Raw genomic sequence first — 19,449 nt, 5'->3', positions numbered from 1 at the left:
ATTATGTATTATTTTATAGGAAAATAATAATAATATATATTCAATTCAACAGAATAATTATAGATTCATCTAAATATAAATCAAATTACAGGGTTTCTCCTATTATTTAATTAAAATCATACCTCTCTATTTTATTTTTCCGTGTGGGACGCTAAAAAAATATATTAAATATTATAAGTATAGTTTAAATATTTTTACTCTATATAGAAATAAATATTTTTACTTTATATATAACTAAATATCTCCGATTTAACCGAATATATATATATATATATATGCACATGATTTATAGAGTATGATTACTATATCAAAAAACATATGATCATCAATCCATATTATTATTTACAGGAAAACTTTCCATCATATTACTTCCAAAGAACATTTTATTTGCAGGTCCATTACTAGACCTGGTAATTGGTATAAATAACCTACAAACAAAACTTACCAAACAATTAATGATGTCTAAAAGATGAACCATATAATAAGATGAAAAAAGAGCACCAACCAACTCCATTGAATCAAGCAACTAGAGGATTAAAATGTCTATAATTCTCATGTGGTGGTCCTGTGCAGCTCATTGTATCTTCCACAGGTTCCACCCCTTGTGCTCCAAAACTCAAGTACTCATTCATCATCTTCTTATTGAAAGAGCTTTGCTTCAAGTTCATGTTCTTCAGGCACTTTCGTTTATCCATGAAAGTAGGCGAATACAATGGCGAGCCTGAGTGAGTACTACTTGAAGGCGAGTGAGTCGAGCCAGTAACATATGGCATTGTCTTGATCACACCATGCATTAGGCCAGCAGCATATTTCATCTTAGTAGATGGGCTAGGGAAGCTCTCAACTGAAAGTGTTCTTCTGTGGGTGGTATTGTTGTTAGGAAGAGAGGAAGATTTCGAGTACATTTGCCTTAGAGGTATAGGATTGTCTTCGAAACCTCTACATCTGTTTAAAGAATCAAGAGACTCTACATCTTCATTGAATTCTATTCCATCAGAGCAGCTTTTGTCCTTCCTTTTACGCCATCTGAGAAGAAACTTCAGACGCGCTGCAGCAGAGCTTAGAGAAGGAGCAGACTTCTTCTTATTGTTTTTGTTGTTGTTCAATGAGTTAGCCAAGTCAAACTGCCTACTGATAAGTTCACCTGAATGTGTGTTGAATTGCCCATTTGTTTGATCCCAACAAGAATCAGAATAAGCATTCTCAATCCCGGTGTATAAGAATATCTCAGCATCAGGGATTCTGAAAGAAGTTCCTGGACTAGTACCAATACCATGCATTTTCAAATGTGAAACAAGGGCATTTCTTGCTTTATGGTCTTGACAATTGGACATTCCTCCAGCTGATATTAACTGTTTGATCAAAATTGCAGAAGATACTGACTGTGGCCTTTGCTTGAGAAGATCTAAAGGAGTCATTCCATCACCATCTCGGGTGTTTAGATTAATCGATGGAACAGTCATTAGAAGCTCTACCAAATTACTCTGAATGTTCTCATTTACAGCCATGTGAAGAGCTGTTCTTCCATCGTTGTTCCTCACATTGATAATGTCTTCTACATTCACAATGTCACCACACAACAGCTTTTGCATCAGCTCAAATTGCCTGTCAATTCTTCGAAATCCAGGTGCTCGAAAACCAGACACTGCCATATGCAACAAAGTATCTCCATAGTGGTTTGGCAAAGTGGTTAAGGAAGGAGATGCAAGAATTAAGACCTCAACCACGGCTAAGTATCCCCTGTAAGCAGCCACATGTAAAGCTGTGTTCCCTTGCTCATCTCTAGTGGTGATCATATCAAAGGATTCTACAAGATCCTTTACAACCTGCATTGATAAATGCCACAAAGTAAATTTTAAGGGTATATTTATAGATTTCTGTTTATTGTTATCAGATTTCCAATGATTAAGAAATTGAGAAACTGCATAGATTAGCCCAAGTTTCTTTCAGAATATCTCTAGTAATAGACTTTTCTTAATCTGTTTAATGACTAAATATTCTAATGACCAAATAAGACTGTCACCATGATGTTAAAAATAAAGTTAATTAGGATTTTTTTTTCCCGAACTTTGATACCTCCTAAATTTTTTTGGCCGTTAAAAATTCTTTTTGAACTATTAAGATTGTTAGATTTAAGGATTTTTGTCTAATTTCATTCAATTTTACTATTACAGTAATTGTTTATGTACTAAACATGCTCCCCAAATTTTGATATCTACTAAATCATGCCCTTTAAATTTTGATATGTATTAAATCATGATGCCCTCTGAACTTTCATGCATGTTAGAATTTTTTTACTAAAATTAGACAAAAGTCCTTAAATTTAACGATTTCAATAATTCAGGGGGAATTTTTAACAGCTAAAAAAATTCAAGGGAAATGATTTGGTACATGTCAAAGTTCGGAAAAAAAAATCCTAATTAGCCTAAAAATAATGCAACAACCCCATAAGGACATTCTATTAGAACAGACAGTAAGATAGTCTTTCCATTATAATCATTTTGCACAATAATTTCTCTTTCATAATTCTTTGTAAAATGACTTTCTAGACACTCACACTCAACACCTATCTAAACACGCCACACTATTTACAGACATTTTGCAAAAAAGTCTCAGAAGTCAAAATGGTATTAAAAAATAGTCCATCTTCCTCAATTTCTCTAATAATATACTAAGCATATAGAAATTAACATCACTACATAAGAACATTCTTAATACAATGCCCAGTTAATGAATTGACATATATTAAAAGTATTAAGCTAAGAATCTCAGTCCTCACCTCAATCTGTCCTCTGCCAGAAGCAGAATGCAAGATGGTATAACCCTGAGCATCCCTGAAAGTCAAAACATCAGAACCATCACCAAGAATCTCTCTCAACATCTCCAAATTTCCTCCTCTAGCCAAAGCATGAACAGCCCTGTTCTTCATTTCCCACTTAAACTCAGCACTTACACAGCCCAATTGCTCTTCCAACTCTCCTCCACTTTTTAGGGAACACCTTGGAGACATAGCAAAATCCAGAAGCAACTTGAAAACGTTAGAATTCTTACTCCTAGCTGCAGCATAAAGCAAATCAGTAACACCATACTCTCCTTCTCCATAAACAAGAAGAGGGTCTCTCTCTAACAACACTTTAACGAACCCCACATCACCAGCTGAGGCTGCTGTGTAGAGTAGCCATCCACCATAGCCAGCCCTTATGAGAGTGTTATGATGACCACCCTTTACTTCACATGCCAAGAGGAGTTTCTTGGCCACTTGACACCGACATTTGGCTACATCATCGAACTGAGATTCATCATCCCAAACCGTTTCAAGACGCCTAATACGGCGAAGAGAGGTGAGCTTAATGAGAAGGTTTGTGTCTAAATGGAGAAGCTCTCTAACCAGATCATATAAACCATTGGCTGCAGCCCAATCAATTGGTGAAGCGTACCACCACTGGTCTCTGGTGCTCTCCCATCTCAGAGGAAAGTTATCAGGTGGCATATTTCTCCTTGAAAAACTTTCCCGGGAAAATAAAGAGAGAAAATATATTAATGAAGAATATGGGAATCAAGGCATAAAGCTGAGGCTTTTGATGATTGTAGGAAAAGTTAAAGAAGACCCATTAGAGACCATGTTGAGATGAAGAGATAAGGAGTTTGGAGGGAGGAGAGAGAGTCATATATGAAGCTCAATTATAGATAGAGAGAAAGGAGGGAAAGATGGGTTTGTTTTGTAGAAGAAAGAAATAAAGAAAGTTACAAATAGAATAGAATGTATGATCTATAGTGAAGAAAAGGACGAGGCTTTTTGGAGTGGAATGGAAGATTTTTGGAAGATAATATACATAATTATATATTGCTATATATATATATATATGGTGGAGAAAAAGTTAAGAAACAAATGCCAAAAACATTAGAAAGAGAAAGATAATTTGAGAATCTTTTGATCCGTGAAAACCCAGTGGACAGAGAGAGAGAAATTTGATTGAGGATTATAACCAATACGTGGTGGTGTGGATTGAGAGAGACGGAGCAAACTAGAAGATTTAACTCAAAATTAAAGAGTAAAGTTCTCTGCTTTTTCACCAAATCTTAATGAACATTAGTTATTTATATACTGAAAAAAAAAAAGACATTTTAAAAAAAGTTTAATTTTCTGGGGTCATTTTAGTATAAAGTTTCTTTCTTTTTTTGGTGTGATTTAGTTTGTGCCTTTTCTATTCTGTTTGTCATTATTATGCACTTTCTCATATTCCAAGAAGAGAGAGACCAAAAAAAAAAAAAGTAAAGAACCAAACTTTTTCATCCATTAATGAATATAGTGCAAAAGCCAAAAACTCTGAAGCCAACTATCTGTTTATCAATGGAGCTTGTTTCTAAAAACACCTATAGCACCAAAGGTACCCTAACTTCAATGTTTGCTTTTTCAATAGACCATACCACAGGCTGGCCATGTTGTGAAGTCAATACTTAGCCAAAAAAAACGACCTTTGATGGGATGAGACCCACTAATCAATTAAATGAGTTTTTATTTTCATTAAGCTTTTCTATTAATTTGGTGGGTAAGTACTAAATAGGAAGTTTGGCTAGTATGGGACACAACAAGATGAGACCCTTCTTCTCATTTTATTACAATTAACAAAGCCATTGATTATCACTTATGGGCAAAAAAAAACAATAAAAGCTTCGTGATTTATTTATTATAGAAGGGGAAAATCCTAATTTAGCTACAAATATATGCCCCACATATTATCATGTGAAGAAAAAAAAGAAAAAAGTCACCTTTTCATGCTTTAAAGATCTTATACTATATAGAACATTGTCCTTTCTCATAAAAAGTAAGAAAAAGTTCAAAGTTTTGATGAGCACAAATTATTATGTGTTGTTCTTGGATCCCAACCATGTAGCAGCCTATGAATTATGTGGTCCTTACTGCAACATTCTGTATACTTTCACTTACAAGAAATGGCCGGCATTCAAGGAATTCGATATAAGGAAATATGTAATATTATAATTTGATTTAATACTAATTTAAATATTCTAGTTTTAATAAGGTAAATACCATTTTAGATTATGTGTTTTGCAAAAATTATTAATTGGACTTTCTATTTTGTTAAATAACAAAATAAATCCTGTATTTTTTAAAATTATAAAAATAGGACCATGAACTGATATTTTATCAAAATAAAATTTAATAATAATTTAATTTAAAGATGTTATGACATAACTGGTTATATTTTGTGTATATGTTCGTGTTAAAAACTGTCTTAAAGTTGGTTACATTAAAAATCAAAATTGTTGAAAATTAAATTCAGGGTCTTATTTTTACCATTTTAAAAAATATAAGGTCTATTTTATCATTTAACAAAATAAAAAATTTAATTAATAATTTTATTCCTTTGGTAAAAATATTTCATTACACTCGAATTTAGTAGATATATTTTCAATTTTCAATTTTTTTTTTGTCATCTTTACTTGTGTCCACATGGTCAAAATAATCAATGATACGAGTCATTTACTCAACTGCACCGACTAGCGACTGTTAAAAATATATTCTTTCTAATTGTTTTGTTAAAACCAAGATGAGTATTATTAAAAGAAACAAAATTTGCCAAAATGAGAACATGACTACTTCTTTGGCCAAACAACACCCTTATTTCATCTCATCAATGATGACATTCTTTTCTTCTTTCTTCTGAAGAAAAAGGTGACTATTATTTAATGACTGAAGCCTCAAATAAATTTCATTGGTACACTAGTCCTTGTTTTCAACGTTCCATCATTATTTAAGATGTACACTAAATACATATGGCACCCCAATAAATATATATTTATATATACTAGTGTGTGTTACAAATCCAATGATAAATAAATCAGTGGGTTTTTCAAGTGTAAAAAAAGCACCAAACTTTTGCTAGTAACTGTATATAACTCCACATAAAGTGTCTTTAAACCATTCAAAGCTTCATTAGGGATTAATATATGAGAAGAAGACTTGGGCTCTACATAATGGGAAGCAATGGTCTTCAAAGAGATATTATTACAGAAGTCATAAAATCTTTAACAATGATTTAACAAATCATAAAAGTGGACCATCTAGCACATGGCATGGTTCATGGAAAGGTAAGATATTAGGAGACCAAGTGGATCTTGTTCTTGGACTAGTTTTTTGGTCTTACCTAATCTGTCCTCACTTACTATTGGATCACGAGAATGATTCTCATAATCTGAGTAGTTTTCTTGATAATACAAATGAACTGTAGACACAAACATGTGACTCTGCATCAGAAATGTGCATATAAAAGTATCATATTATCTCGAACAGGTCTTGAATCTAGCTTCAGAATCTATTAATGAATAGACAGAAAAATAATAATGACATAATCTCAATAATCTCAGTTCCCATGTTTGTCTATAGATCTAAAGGTACTCTTCAGTCAACCACAATTGAGATATTTGTCATATTTCAGATTTACTAACTAATCAACATCAGAAAGCTTAAGGCCATAACAGAACATTTTTCATCAGTGATTTGCAGAAACATGAAAATTGAGAAATAAAAATAAAAGAGACTGTTTTCTTATCACAATAAAACAAACCTTTGCATGTTGTTATCCTTTCTTTTAGATGTTTACATCTTTTTTATGAAGTCTTCAATCTTCCCAGCAGCATCATACATGTACTTCTGTTTGAGCTCTTCCAAAAGCAAACGACATGTCTTATATCTTGGCATCAGTCCTTGACCAATCATCTCCTCAAAGAGGAGGTAAGCCCACTCACATTTATTTGCTCGACAGAGTCCATGAACTAAAAGTGTATAAGTTGACATATCAAAGCTAAGATGATGTCTGTTCACCATGTCATCCAACAATTTCTTTAAACAATCATCTGTTTTGCCATTTCTAAAGCAAGATTTAAGCAATGGATAGTATGTCTGAACATCAGGCTTACAAACCCCAGAACTTTCCATCTTTGCAAGGAGATTCAAGGCCTTCTGTTCTTGATTATGGTAACAAAACATAGCAATCATTGTATTATAGGTCGAAGTATTAGGTTCAACACTTGTATTAGGCATTTCAGTTTCAAAAACTAGCACAGCATCTCTTACTCTGCCAGTCCTTCCAAGAATATGGATCATAGAATTATAAAACAGTGTATCTAACTTACACCCATCTGATTTCATTCTCTTGGCTATCTGTAAAGCTTCATCAAACTTCTCTGACTTGGCCAGAGAACTCATGACAGTAGTATAAGTAACAATATTTGGTGGACACCCTTCAACTCTCATTTCGTCGAGCATTTCATAGGCATTGTCAAATTTCTGTTGGCCACAATAAGACTTGATTATAGTTGAGTAGCTAATGACACAAGGATGGCAGCCATGACCTTTCATCTCCTGGATTGTCCAATAAGCCTCCTCAACCCTACGAATTTTGCACCAACCATGAATGAGTATATTAAAAGAGTGAGCATTTGGCAATATATGTGGTTTCAACTCCAAAAAAATCCCACGAGCTTGCTCCACTTTACATGCTTTGCAAAGAGTATCAAGCAACAAGTTCATGGATTCAGTGTTCTTCTCCAATCCGTAAGTACCCATTTCATCAAACACCTTCACTGCATTTTCCCACTTCCCAGAACCAGCAAATCTTCTCATAACTTTAGCTACGGTGTTAAGTGTGACCAAATTACGAGTACCCATTTCCTGCAAAATCATCATCATCGTCTCCATTTGCTTCATTTTTCCAAGTATGTCAAGAATCAAGTCGTACCCATCTGGGTTGTGTTCATAATCTAAACGCGACTCTGCCCATTTGAAAACTCCCAACGCAGATTTCCAATCGTCCTTAAACCGATTAAGCAACCCATCAACGAGGTTGTCAGATAGGTTAAAGCTATTACATTGCTGATCGTTTAGAAGAGATTTAACAATATCATCAACGCTGTTGGAGTTGGATAATCGTACTTTAGAAACAATGGTATCAAGTTGAGAGAGCTTGGTATGGTCTTCGTTTTCGGATGAGCCATGAATGAAGGCTCCAGCTTTAGACGAATTAACAAGAAAGGAGGCAGCTTTTCTGATTCTCAAGGCTCGTGAGATCATCAAAAAACTTCAGTTAAAACTCAAATTTCTTTTCAGATTGTAAATTTGTATCTGAAACTAACATACAAAATAAATAGTTGTTGTATGTTCAAACATAGAAAAATTAAAATAAGGCTTTTGGTTGGGAGGAATGAAAGGTAGAATATACAAAAATAACAAAAATATAGTTTTACGAAATTTTACAATTTTTTTAATTTCATTTATAAAAAATACGGTCTTTTTATGTTGTACTCTTGTTAATTTGTTGTTGATTTTTTGTTCTGTATGTTATTTTTTTTATTGTTATTTAGATGTTATTTTCATGTTACTTTTATGTAGTTTTCGTGTTATTTCTATAGAAAACTGTAAAATGTAAAAAAAAAAAATTAAACGTAAATGTATAATTTTTTTTACAAAAAATAGTGCCTTATGTAATTATCTCATAAATGGGATTATAAATTGATATTTGATCATGACATTATATTTGGTGTGGCACTATCATTAAATAAATTTCCTTTCAAAAAAAAAAAAAATCATTAAATAAATTTAGTGTCAAAAATTATTAAAGAAATTAGATTTTATACCCTTTTTATATTATCCTCTTTTATTTTTTTTTTTTTTAAAGTCTATCATTTTTACTTTTTTTTTTTAAATACTTTACCAATTTTACTCATGTCACTTCAATGTACCCTCCATGTGAGTCCCTTATGTCAATATATTTTGAGTATAGTACATATAAAAAGATGTATGTTTCAATTAAATATAAATTAGAAATAAATTTGGTTAATTGATAAATAAAAGAGGTATTTTTTAATATACCCCAAAATTATTTCTATTCCAACTACAACACTAAAAAAATACTTATAAAAATAATATTATATTAATTTACTAAAATTACCACAATTGTTATATCTAAATAATAATTTAAATAAATTTATTAATTAATTTAAAGATAATAATACTGTAAAATCGGTAAAACTCCATAAGTTAAAATAATATATTACAATAACATAAATATTACATTACTAGAGAAAAAATATTACATTCATAATGAAAGAAATTACATTAAATCAAACTAAACCTAAAATACACTTGAAAATATTAATTATAATATACTAATTTTGTGATTTGTCATATTCGTCTTACAAGTATTTGACTAATGCATTTCGAAATTTAAGTGTGAGCTTCTTTATCCTTAATTTTTCTATGTCTAGCAACAAAATTTTAAAACCAAACATAATCATCTTCTACTATCTCAACTTCTGAACTTGGCACTTCGACTCGCTCTTCAATTGATGCATTTAGATCATGTTCGTCTTCTATTATTATATTATGCATAATAATACATGAAGTCATTATATCATGTAAAATATTTTTTGTGACAGTCAGTAGTCCCGTGATTCGTAAGGAAAAATACCGGGTAATCTGTACAATCCCACATTGCCTGGGGAAGGTCAAGTGAGATGATTCTGAGACTGTGTAGGTATGGGACTACATAGTTGAAGAGAACTTAAATGGATTGATTGGTACTACCTATATCAACAAGGTGCATCTTGTTTTTCAGGAGCCCATCACGAAAGAACTCCACAGTTAAGCGTGCTTGGCTTGGGGCAATTTCAGGATGGGTGACCTCCTGGGAAGTTTTTCCAGGAAGCGTGCGAGTGAGGAGAAAGCACGCTAGAAATACTCGTGTTGAATTGCAAGGTCAGTTATCAGTCTAGGAAGTAGCCAGAATGACGTACTCGTTTTTAAGAGCAACTATTCCGTGGGTGTAAGGACCTAATGGAGGCTTGAAGCGGGGACGTTACAAATGGTATCAGAGCCTTGACCCAGCCGGAAGTGTGGTCGATGAGGACGTCGGACCCCGTAAGGGGGGTGTTCTGACAGTCAGTAGTCCTGTGATCCGTAAGGGGAAATATCAGGTAAGTTGTACAATCCCACATCGCCTGGGGAAGGTCAAGTGAGATGATTCTGAGACTGTGTAGGTATGGGACTACATAGTTGAAGACGGCTTAAATGCATTGATTGGTACTACCTATATCAACAAGGTTCATATTATTTTTCAGGAGCCCATCACGAAAGAACTCCATAGTTAAGCGTACTTGGCTTGGGGCAATTTTAGGATGGGTGACCTCCTGGGAAGTTTTCCCAGGAAGCGTGCGAGTGAGGACAAAGCACACTAGAAACACTCGTGATGATTCGTAGGGTCAGTTATCGGTCCAGGAAGTAGCCAGAATAACGTACTCGTGTATAAGAGCCATTATTCTATGGGTGTAAGGACCCAATAAAGGTTTGAAACAGGGACATTACATTTTCATTCTAAAGACGTGTCAGTCCAACAATAATTACAAATCTAAACTGCAATACTCCAAATGCACATTCAATATTTTTTCTACATGTTTCTTGTATCATTGCAAATAATTTTTTTTACCACATGGATCATGAATAGTTTGAACAAGAGTAGACCATTTTGGATATATACCATTCACTAAATAATAACCCATATTGTACTCTTTTCTTTTAATAACATAATTAGCGAGTAGAACAATACATTGAGCAAGATTAGCAAAAAGATAGAATGCCTCTTACAAATTAATGTCATTATTAGATTTTGGTAAACTAAAATATACATGTCATATCTAGAGATCATATTCAGCTACTGTTTCAAGAATAATAGTCGAGGATCCACTACGACCGACATATTGTCCTCCCTAAACAGTTGGAAATTTTTTCCATTTCCAATGCATACAATCTAAACTTTTGAACATCCTGGAAAACCTCGACGTTCACCAATGTAGAATAGTCTTGCAACATCATGAGTGTTGGGTAATCGGTGATAGTGGGCTCCAAACACCTCAACAATAGGACAACAAAATCGCTTTAAGCTTTCTAAAGTTGTAGATTCTCCTACTTTGATGTATTCATTGGGAAAGAGTTGAATCAGAGCACCACAAGGATGGAAAATTTAGTAATAAACATCAACCAGTAAGATCTTTACAAACTCGAATGCTACTATTAACAGTCCAATTTCACATTAAGGGGATGTATAAACCAAATTAAAAATAAAAATCCAAGTGGTACTTCACCAAAAGAAATTGTAAGTGTTTGTCATTATAGTTTATTTATTATTACTATTTTATTTTCAATTTTTATTGACGCTATTACTTAATTTATATTTTAACAGCTAATTCAAGCGAAGATGTTATTAGCCTAAGAAAAAAATACGACAAAGACTTTAAACTTGATCATGTGTGACACATCCTCAAAGGTATTCAAAAGTTTTCAAATGATGACAACATCAATGCACCACGTAGTTTCCAACACGAAGATCCTATTTTTACTTCATCCAAATCATTGTCTCACAATTTTGAGTCTCCAACATCAGCATCTACTGGTATGAGTTTATTTGATCTAAACATGAACAATGAGAAAATCAATACTTTATAAGAATATTTTTATTTAAGGAAATATATTTCTATTTAAAGAAATAAATTTCTATTTAAGGAAATAAATAAATAATTGATTTTGTGATAAATGAATATTTTATATTCATTGGATCCGGACAAAATCAATTACATAATATTCTATATATGGTCAGATTTCTATATTCATTACCTGATTTGATTTCCTGAATTAATTGTCAAAATATTCTGACAATTAATGTGGCACAGATACTGATGGAGTATCTTACCTATAAATATAGGGTCTCGGTCCCCGAGCTCCTCACTCATTCTGTTCATAACAGCAAAATCCATCTAAAGAGAGTTGAGGGAGCGAGGAAGCCCGATTACCCACATCAACCAGTTTTCCTTGCAGATCAAAGCTTATGTGGGTTTGAAGCTCAAGAATCAATGGCTGGAGGTATTTCGATCCTTATTCATAGTGTATATATGTTTGATTTAATTCCGCATTTTATACATAAACATATATATTCCAGTTTATACATAATAAATTTCTAACAGTTGGTATCAGAGCGGATTATATATCTCTGCCTTGATTTTTTTTTTTTTGAGTTTATTTATATATATACCTTTACGGGGTTCTTCATTTATAATATAAATTATATATATTTTATATATACTTTTATATTATATAATCCCGATTATATATATATTCATACTCAATTTATTTTTTATATATACATATATATATATATTCATCTTCATATTTACGTTCATATATATATTATATACATTCATTTATACCGTATAATATATATATTTCTAAGTATACTTTCATATTATTATTCATTTATTCATTGATTTCTTTCCATATAATTAATTATCATATTCTATTATATATTTGTATGATATTTATATGGTTTAATATGTATATGCAAGTATATATGTATATATATGTATACAGTATTGGTTTTTGTTTATATATATATATATTTTATATATATATATACATTTTCTTTTCATTTACGTATATATATTCATATTTATATATATACACTTTTATATTCATATTTCATAATTTATATGTTCATATGTATACACACATTCATATTTATATTCATATATGTATATACATATAATTTTTCATGTATATATGTTTATATATAATACTCAATGCTTTCATATTTTTTATTGCATAAAATTATATGTAATATTATCTTCCATACATTAATGATGATTTTATGCAGTATATACATTGTATATGAGTATATATATACATGAAGGTTTTATTTTTCGGTCTGTAATTTTTTTCGTTTTCATTTTTTGGTATTTATTTCAAATCCTCTACTTATTACTATATTCATATAATATTTTAGATCGATTTTATGAATGAAAAGGATTTGAAAACCATCTGAAAACTGAAAAATTCTCTTAAGAACACGATCGGACCCGAAAGAATATTTATCAAATTAAAGTCTACATTTTACGTATTTTTTGATGCTTGAAATCAATATGGATCTCTTAATTTATTCATTTAGATCATTTTTGAATTAATTTCATGAATTTTAGTCGTCGGTGTTGTTTTTCAGGGCAGTTTTTTCTAAAAAAAAAAAAGAAAAATTAAGAAAAATTTAAGAAAATTCCAAATTTTTTTATTATTTTGATTTATTTTTGGAATTTTAATTTATTTCCTTATTTTTGTTTATTTAGTCAATTAAATTACATTTATTTAAACTTTCCATACTTATTTAACATATATCTTCATATATTATATGTTATTTAGTAATAAATTATTATGGAAAATTTTTAATTTGGTAAATTAATTACATGCTTTATTTTTTTTACATGTAATTACAATAATTGTGATATTTTAAGAATGTAAATATTTAATTATTCTACAATTAAGTGCGCAATTATTATATTTATTTACCAATTAAGTAATTTATTGATTAAATTAATTGATAATCTGCCATCAAGTATATTCTTTAATTTTGCATTTAATTTATTTCATATAATTAATTGTACTAATTTGTATATTTACCTTATTTATACAAACTAATTATTAGTACAAATATTTAAGATATTATATAGTTATAAATGCATAATTAATTACATATCATGGAATTAAGCATTTAATTTATTATCATACAATAATTGTTTTAATTTGTATTTATTTGGAAAATTTATTTTTAATACAATTAATTTTGATTTGTATGATTTAAATGCTATACATAAATTCCTTTTATAGTGCTAGATATATTTAGAAATATTCAAACATTAAGATAGGTTGAATATTTTATATAGCACATTAAGTTTCATAAAACTTCATAAAATTATTCATAAAATATTCATAAAACTTCCTAAAATGAATAAAATATGAATAAAATGTAAGTAATTTTGTGGTTTGACATAAGAAAACATGAATTTGGGACAAATGCTCATATCTAGAATGGTTTTTAATGATCTTCGGACGACCACACTAGGAGCATTAATCTCAGTGATTGTCTACTATGTTAATAACGAAATTACTTTTAGGTAGAGCCCAATACCTAATGTCAAAGTGAAAATATAATTTTATATAATTAGGGAGTAGCCACAGCATCCTTATTTGTATAAAATTATATATTAATTAAAATTCACCTTAATGGACATAACTTGTAATTAATTATATAGGTATAATAATTTTACCCCACTGGGATTTTATTATATTTGTATAATTAATTAGGATAATATGTTAAATTAAGTTCTCTTAATTTACCCCACAGGGAGTTATGGGGATTTAATTTAATAGTTTTATCACAAATTTAATTAAAGATAGATAATAAACCTTCATTTTCCTAAACTAATTGTTTAATTAAATCTATCATAAAGTTCATCTAATTTTATTAAATTTAAAATTTAGCCCACAGGCAATTTTGGATTTAGTAAAATTTTAATCTTCAGTTTATACTTTGGTGTCTAGTGAACCACATAATTTTAAATAATTAGGGAGTAGCCACAGCATCCTTAATTATATAAAATTATATATATTAAGTGGATCAAGATCACATAATGCACATAAATTATGTGAACATAATAATCTTACCTTACAGGGATTTTATTATATTTACATAATTAATATATTAAATTAAATTCTCTTAATTTATCCCACAGGGAATTATGTAGATTTAATTTAATAATTTTATCATAAAGTATAAAATTTTGAAACATTTATAAGTGTTCCATACCTTTCATTGAGATAAAATTATTAAACTTTAAGTTTTTTCATAAATTGTGTAAATCTATCATAATCTACATCTAAATTTAATCTTATTAAATTAAAAATTTAGCCCACAGGCAATTTTTGTTTAATAAGATTTCATATTTAAGCATGCTTATTCATTGGTAAAAACATGATTCATTTAAACCTCAAAACTATATATGTAATTTTATTACATCACTATTCATAAATTTCTTCCATACCAGTAGAAATTTTTAAAATTTATTCTGATAACTTCATTTAGAATATACAGTTTTTACTGTATAATTAAGAAAAATAAATCACACTTTATTATCACCAATAAATTTTAATTTATTGTGTATGAATTCATTCTAATATAGTTAATGTGATTATTAACACATAGTGGATTATTTTAGATTGTTATTCCACATTCATAATTTCTTGCAAGGTTTACAAATAAACCTAAGAAAGTCAGTAACTGTGAGCAAATCTAGTAACTGTGAGCAAATCTTATCCACAGACAAGATAAGTTCTCACATTTAGAAGTTTAAGGAACAAGCAATATAGTAGTGGCTTTGTTTTAAAATTGGCAAAGATCTTTATGTTCCAAGATTCTATTGAAACTTGATTTAGACACATTTAGAGGTCTTTACTACAAATGATGTCACTCATAAAGATATGCAAGTTCAATCTGACAATAAGAAATGTGTTATTAATAAGAATTCTTCTACATTATAGACCCAAAGATTATGGAACATATCTCCACAAATAGAATAAATGTTAGTAAATGGTGGAGATATTCATTACACTTGATTTTACTAACTTTATTTAGAACTTGTGTGAATTTCATTAAGAATACGTATTCCAACAAGTCAAAATCGGTGCATACTAGAATTCTATCGTATCAGAAATCATACAAGTCAACTAATTTTGAAGACATGGACTCAAATTTTGCATCTCCTTTTTAACGATTACTCACATAAATAATTTTTCTACAAAAGTATAGATTTATATGTTTCAAAGACATTTAAATCTTAAGTAGAGAAATGGTGCATTTTGCATATTAAGATAGTGAGATCAAATATAAAATGGAAAATACTACATTAAAATTCGTGAGTATGGATAAACTCCCAGTCTATTTGTAAAGTTTCTTTAAAAGCATGGGTTCATTGCCCGATACATATGCTTGGTACACCCAAATTATAGTGTGTAACAGATTTAAGAAACTAAGCATTTTTTGGACATGGGGTGGAGCCTACATAGTAAACTCCAATCTTTCCTAAATCTTTGTCTATTGATACTCAACAATGGAGTGTACATATCGAAACGTATTCTAACCAAAGTTGTTTCTCAAACATATTTTGAGTTGTGATAAGGTTGAAAACCGACTTGATGACATGTACACATTTTATAAATACCCATATATAGTTAGAGTACAATTGTCAAAGAAAATATTTGGGCCCTAAACAATAAATGAGCATATTTCATTTGAAAAGCTATAAGGTTTAAGGGTTACATATTTTATTATCCATCTCACAACACTAGAATTGTGGAATTAAGAATTGACTTGATCAGTGGGAGTGATCAATCTAGGAACCTAGTTTCTGAGAAAGATCATTCATATTTTCTCAAACTTCCACATCAAGTGTTAGATTAATTATGATTCACAACAACCCTTAAGATTAATGGTTATTGAGAATTCATAACTAATCATTAATAATATACAAGTCATTGGTAAAATTCTAATAAGTTATGTTATTTAGTAATTGCTTACAATTTCTAAAATAACATGTTATTGAACCATTTGCTCTTTTAAGAGTTTGTTGGTCCATCCTTAAGATGACTTATTAGAACAGTAAGATCAATGTTTTCTAGTGATTACATTTTGTACAATAAGAGTTCAACTACAATATTAATTTGAGACATAAATTAAATTATAGAATGATAAAGAATTGAAGTTAACCAATTAGATTCTAATGTACTTCACTGGTTGTATTGATTCACGTAAATCAATATTTTATTACGTCCTTAAGATTACCAGTAAGTTATATTGTAGAGAATCTTGATTGTTATTTCCACTATAGAAGTCACATTCATTTATTGTTTTGAGGATACATCTCGTATGATGTATTATAGAGTTTCATAGTAGGCCTAGAGTTCAGAATTACAGTTTCATTAGGCCATTAAGAAAATTTTGTGATAAATTCAGCTACAATATTTATGGCTAATACCTATAAGAGTACTGGTCGAAGCTAGCATATCGACATTAAGTATTTAGCCATAAAAAGGCGTGATAAGTGGTCATTAATCACGCAAACTGAATTGGGTGATCGCATATCCTTGACTAAAGGCATGCCGCAACACAAACTCAAGGATCATAAAGTAAATATGGGATTCAGTTAATCCATATGCAGTTTTTTATTTGTACAACCAAAAATTGTTCAATGAAACTCTAATTTCAATATTTTCTCATATTTATGTGCACCTTAATTTTGTTTGAGAAAATTATCATAAGAGGACCTGAATAAACATAAGGTTTAGGGTTTATTCGCTTAAGTACATTGCCACATAAAGTACATTGTTATATAATAAATATATCGTAATACATGGAAGATAATACTCGACTTATAATGAGGACATGTCGCTATGATTCGTATGTTTATTATATAATGAGGAACGTTTGGGTTTGAATGTTTTAGTCTAAATGCTGACCAAGTGGGAGAATATAAGAATATTTTTATTTAAGGAAATAAATTTCTATTTAAGGAAATAAATAAATAATTGATTTTGTGATAAATGAATATTTTATATTCATTGGATCTGGACAAAATCAATTACATAATATTCTATATATGGTCAGATTTCTATATTCATTACCTGATTTGATTTCCTGAATTAATTGTCAAAATATTCTGACAATTAATGTGGCACAGATACTGATGGAGTATCTTACCTATAAATATAGGGTCTCGGTCCCCGAGCTCCTCACTCATTCTGTTCATAACAGCAAAATCCATCTAAAGAGAGTTGAGAGAGCGAGGAAGCCCGATTACCCACATCAACCAATTTTCCTTGCAGATCAAAGCTTATGTGGGTTTGAAGCTCAAGAATCAATGGCTGGAGGTATTTCGATCCTTATTCATAGTGTATATATGTTTGATTTAATTCCGCGTTTTATACATAAATATATATATTCCAGTTTATACATAATAAATTTCTAACATACTTTTCTAGCAAAAAGACCATTAGGTGTGAAAAAGCAAAGGCAAAACAATTATGTGATGATCAATTCAAAAAACTAATGGAACAAAATAAAGTACTCATTCAAGTTATTGAAAAGAATAACAAGGATATGAATGAACGTCATAGAAGAAAGACTAACTTAACCACATTTCCTTTCTAGGAGAACTCCATAGTCAGTGTCTTATGATCATGAATACAAGGCCCCAAGTTCTGCATCCACTGCATGCCTAAAACCACATCCAAGCCATGTATAGGAAGAATATACAGATCAACAATAAAGATGTGGCCCTATAACACCAACTCCCCTCCCTTGCAAACTTTTGAACAGAGCAAGAAATTCTCATTTCCCATATAAACTTTAAAGCATTTTGTCTCCTCCCAGGGAAATTGTAATTGTGTGACCAAGGATTTTTGAATGAAATTGTTATTACTACGTGTATTTATTAAGACTTCCAATGTCTCAGCTCTATGGTTGGCCATAATTTGAAAAATTTGCGGGTAAGAGGAGTTCGATAAAGCATTCAAGCTCACCTTATCCATCGCATTATCCTCTGAATCATGAGCTTCTAATCCCTCTGATTGACTTATTTCCTCTTCAGTCTCATTTGTTCCACATAGCAACATGACCCTGTTTTTGTACTTATACCCAAAACTATATTTATCATCACAAGTAAAACAAATACCACGTTTCCTTTTGTCGTGCATCTCAGCAGGCGTTAAACGCTTCATGAGTAAAAGGGTAATACCTAGTTTAGTTGAAGTCACAGTGGCAGAATTGGCTAGGGAACCTGAAGGGATTATTGTACCTGGATGTGAAGCTGATACTGGACTAGGTGAACCTGTCTTCGAAACCCATCCTGGACGTTTGATTTCCACCACGAGAACGATTGAATAAATCCTCATTCTGATCCTCATATAACTGTGCTTTGGCCATAGCATCTGCCAAATCTAAAGGAGTCGACATCAATAGCTCTCTGCGATTCTCGGGCTTTAGACCCATACAAAAAAAATTAAAAACATTTGATCTAAGACTCCCGTGACTCGAGTCATTAGTTCCTCAAATTAGACACGAAACTAAGAAACTGTGCCCGTTTCAGTGAGCTTCGTTATCCTCCCAAGTGGATCCTCATAAATTGAAGCACTGAAACATAACCGAAGAGCACGAAGAAAGGAATGCCAATCGATAAATCTGCCTGCCTTCTCCATCCATTGGAACCAAGCTGATGGTGCTCCATTTAAATGGAAAGAGTGTTGAGTTTTATGCCCTAAATAAAACTCTTTACAATCTGATTAGTTATCAATATAAGGAATTTGAAGTGATTGTTGTTTGCATGAATTTTACATGCTAATGGTTTAATATGTTTATTACATTTACACACAGAATCAGTTAAATCCAGATCATATGTTTATTCACAATTACAGTATCGTCAACACAGTGGAATGTGATTGTGATCATATGAATCAAAAGACTTGGTCCCTGTTTCATCAGTGTTATTGGATTTACACTAATGTGA

At 30.7% G+C, this 19,449-nt stretch overlaps 2 protein-coding genes across 2 annotated transcripts; both read right to left on the bottom strand.

The window, feature by feature from the left end:
• Positions 1-285: 285 nt before the first annotated feature.
• On the bottom strand, positions 286-4,070 carry LOC115712729 (uncharacterized). The gene is made up of 2 exons (XM_030641074.2): positions 2,780-4,070; positions 286-1,826 (listed from the first exon to the last, which is right to left on the bottom strand). Exons 1-2 carry the CDS (start codon positions 3,488-3,490, stop codon positions 519-521), a joined length of 2,019 nt encoding a protein of 672 aa, XP_030496934.2. The 5' UTR covers positions 3,491-4,070; the 3' UTR covers positions 286-518.
• Positions 4,071-5,998: 1,928 nt separating this feature from the next.
• LOC115712730 (pentatricopeptide repeat-containing protein At3g04130, mitochondrial) lies at positions 5,999-8,187 on the bottom strand. The gene is made up of 2 exons (XM_030641076.2): positions 6,588-8,187; positions 5,999-6,245 (listed from the first exon to the last, which is right to left on the bottom strand). Exon 1 carries the CDS (start codon positions 8,090-8,092, stop codon positions 6,620-6,622), a length of 1,473 nt encoding a protein of 490 aa, XP_030496936.2. The 5' UTR covers positions 8,093-8,187; the 3' UTR covers positions 5,999-6,245; positions 6,588-6,619.
• Between the last annotated feature and the right edge of the window lie 11,262 nt (positions 8,188-19,449).

This window comes from Cannabis sativa, chromosome 4 (assembly GCF_029168945.1).
Source record: "Cannabis sativa cultivar Pink pepper isolate KNU-18-1 chromosome 4, ASM2916894v1, whole genome shotgun sequence".
Taxonomy (NCBI): domain Eukaryota; kingdom Viridiplantae; phylum Streptophyta; class Magnoliopsida; order Rosales; family Cannabaceae; genus Cannabis; species Cannabis sativa.
This window is presented reverse-complemented; position numbering and strand designations above follow the sequence as displayed.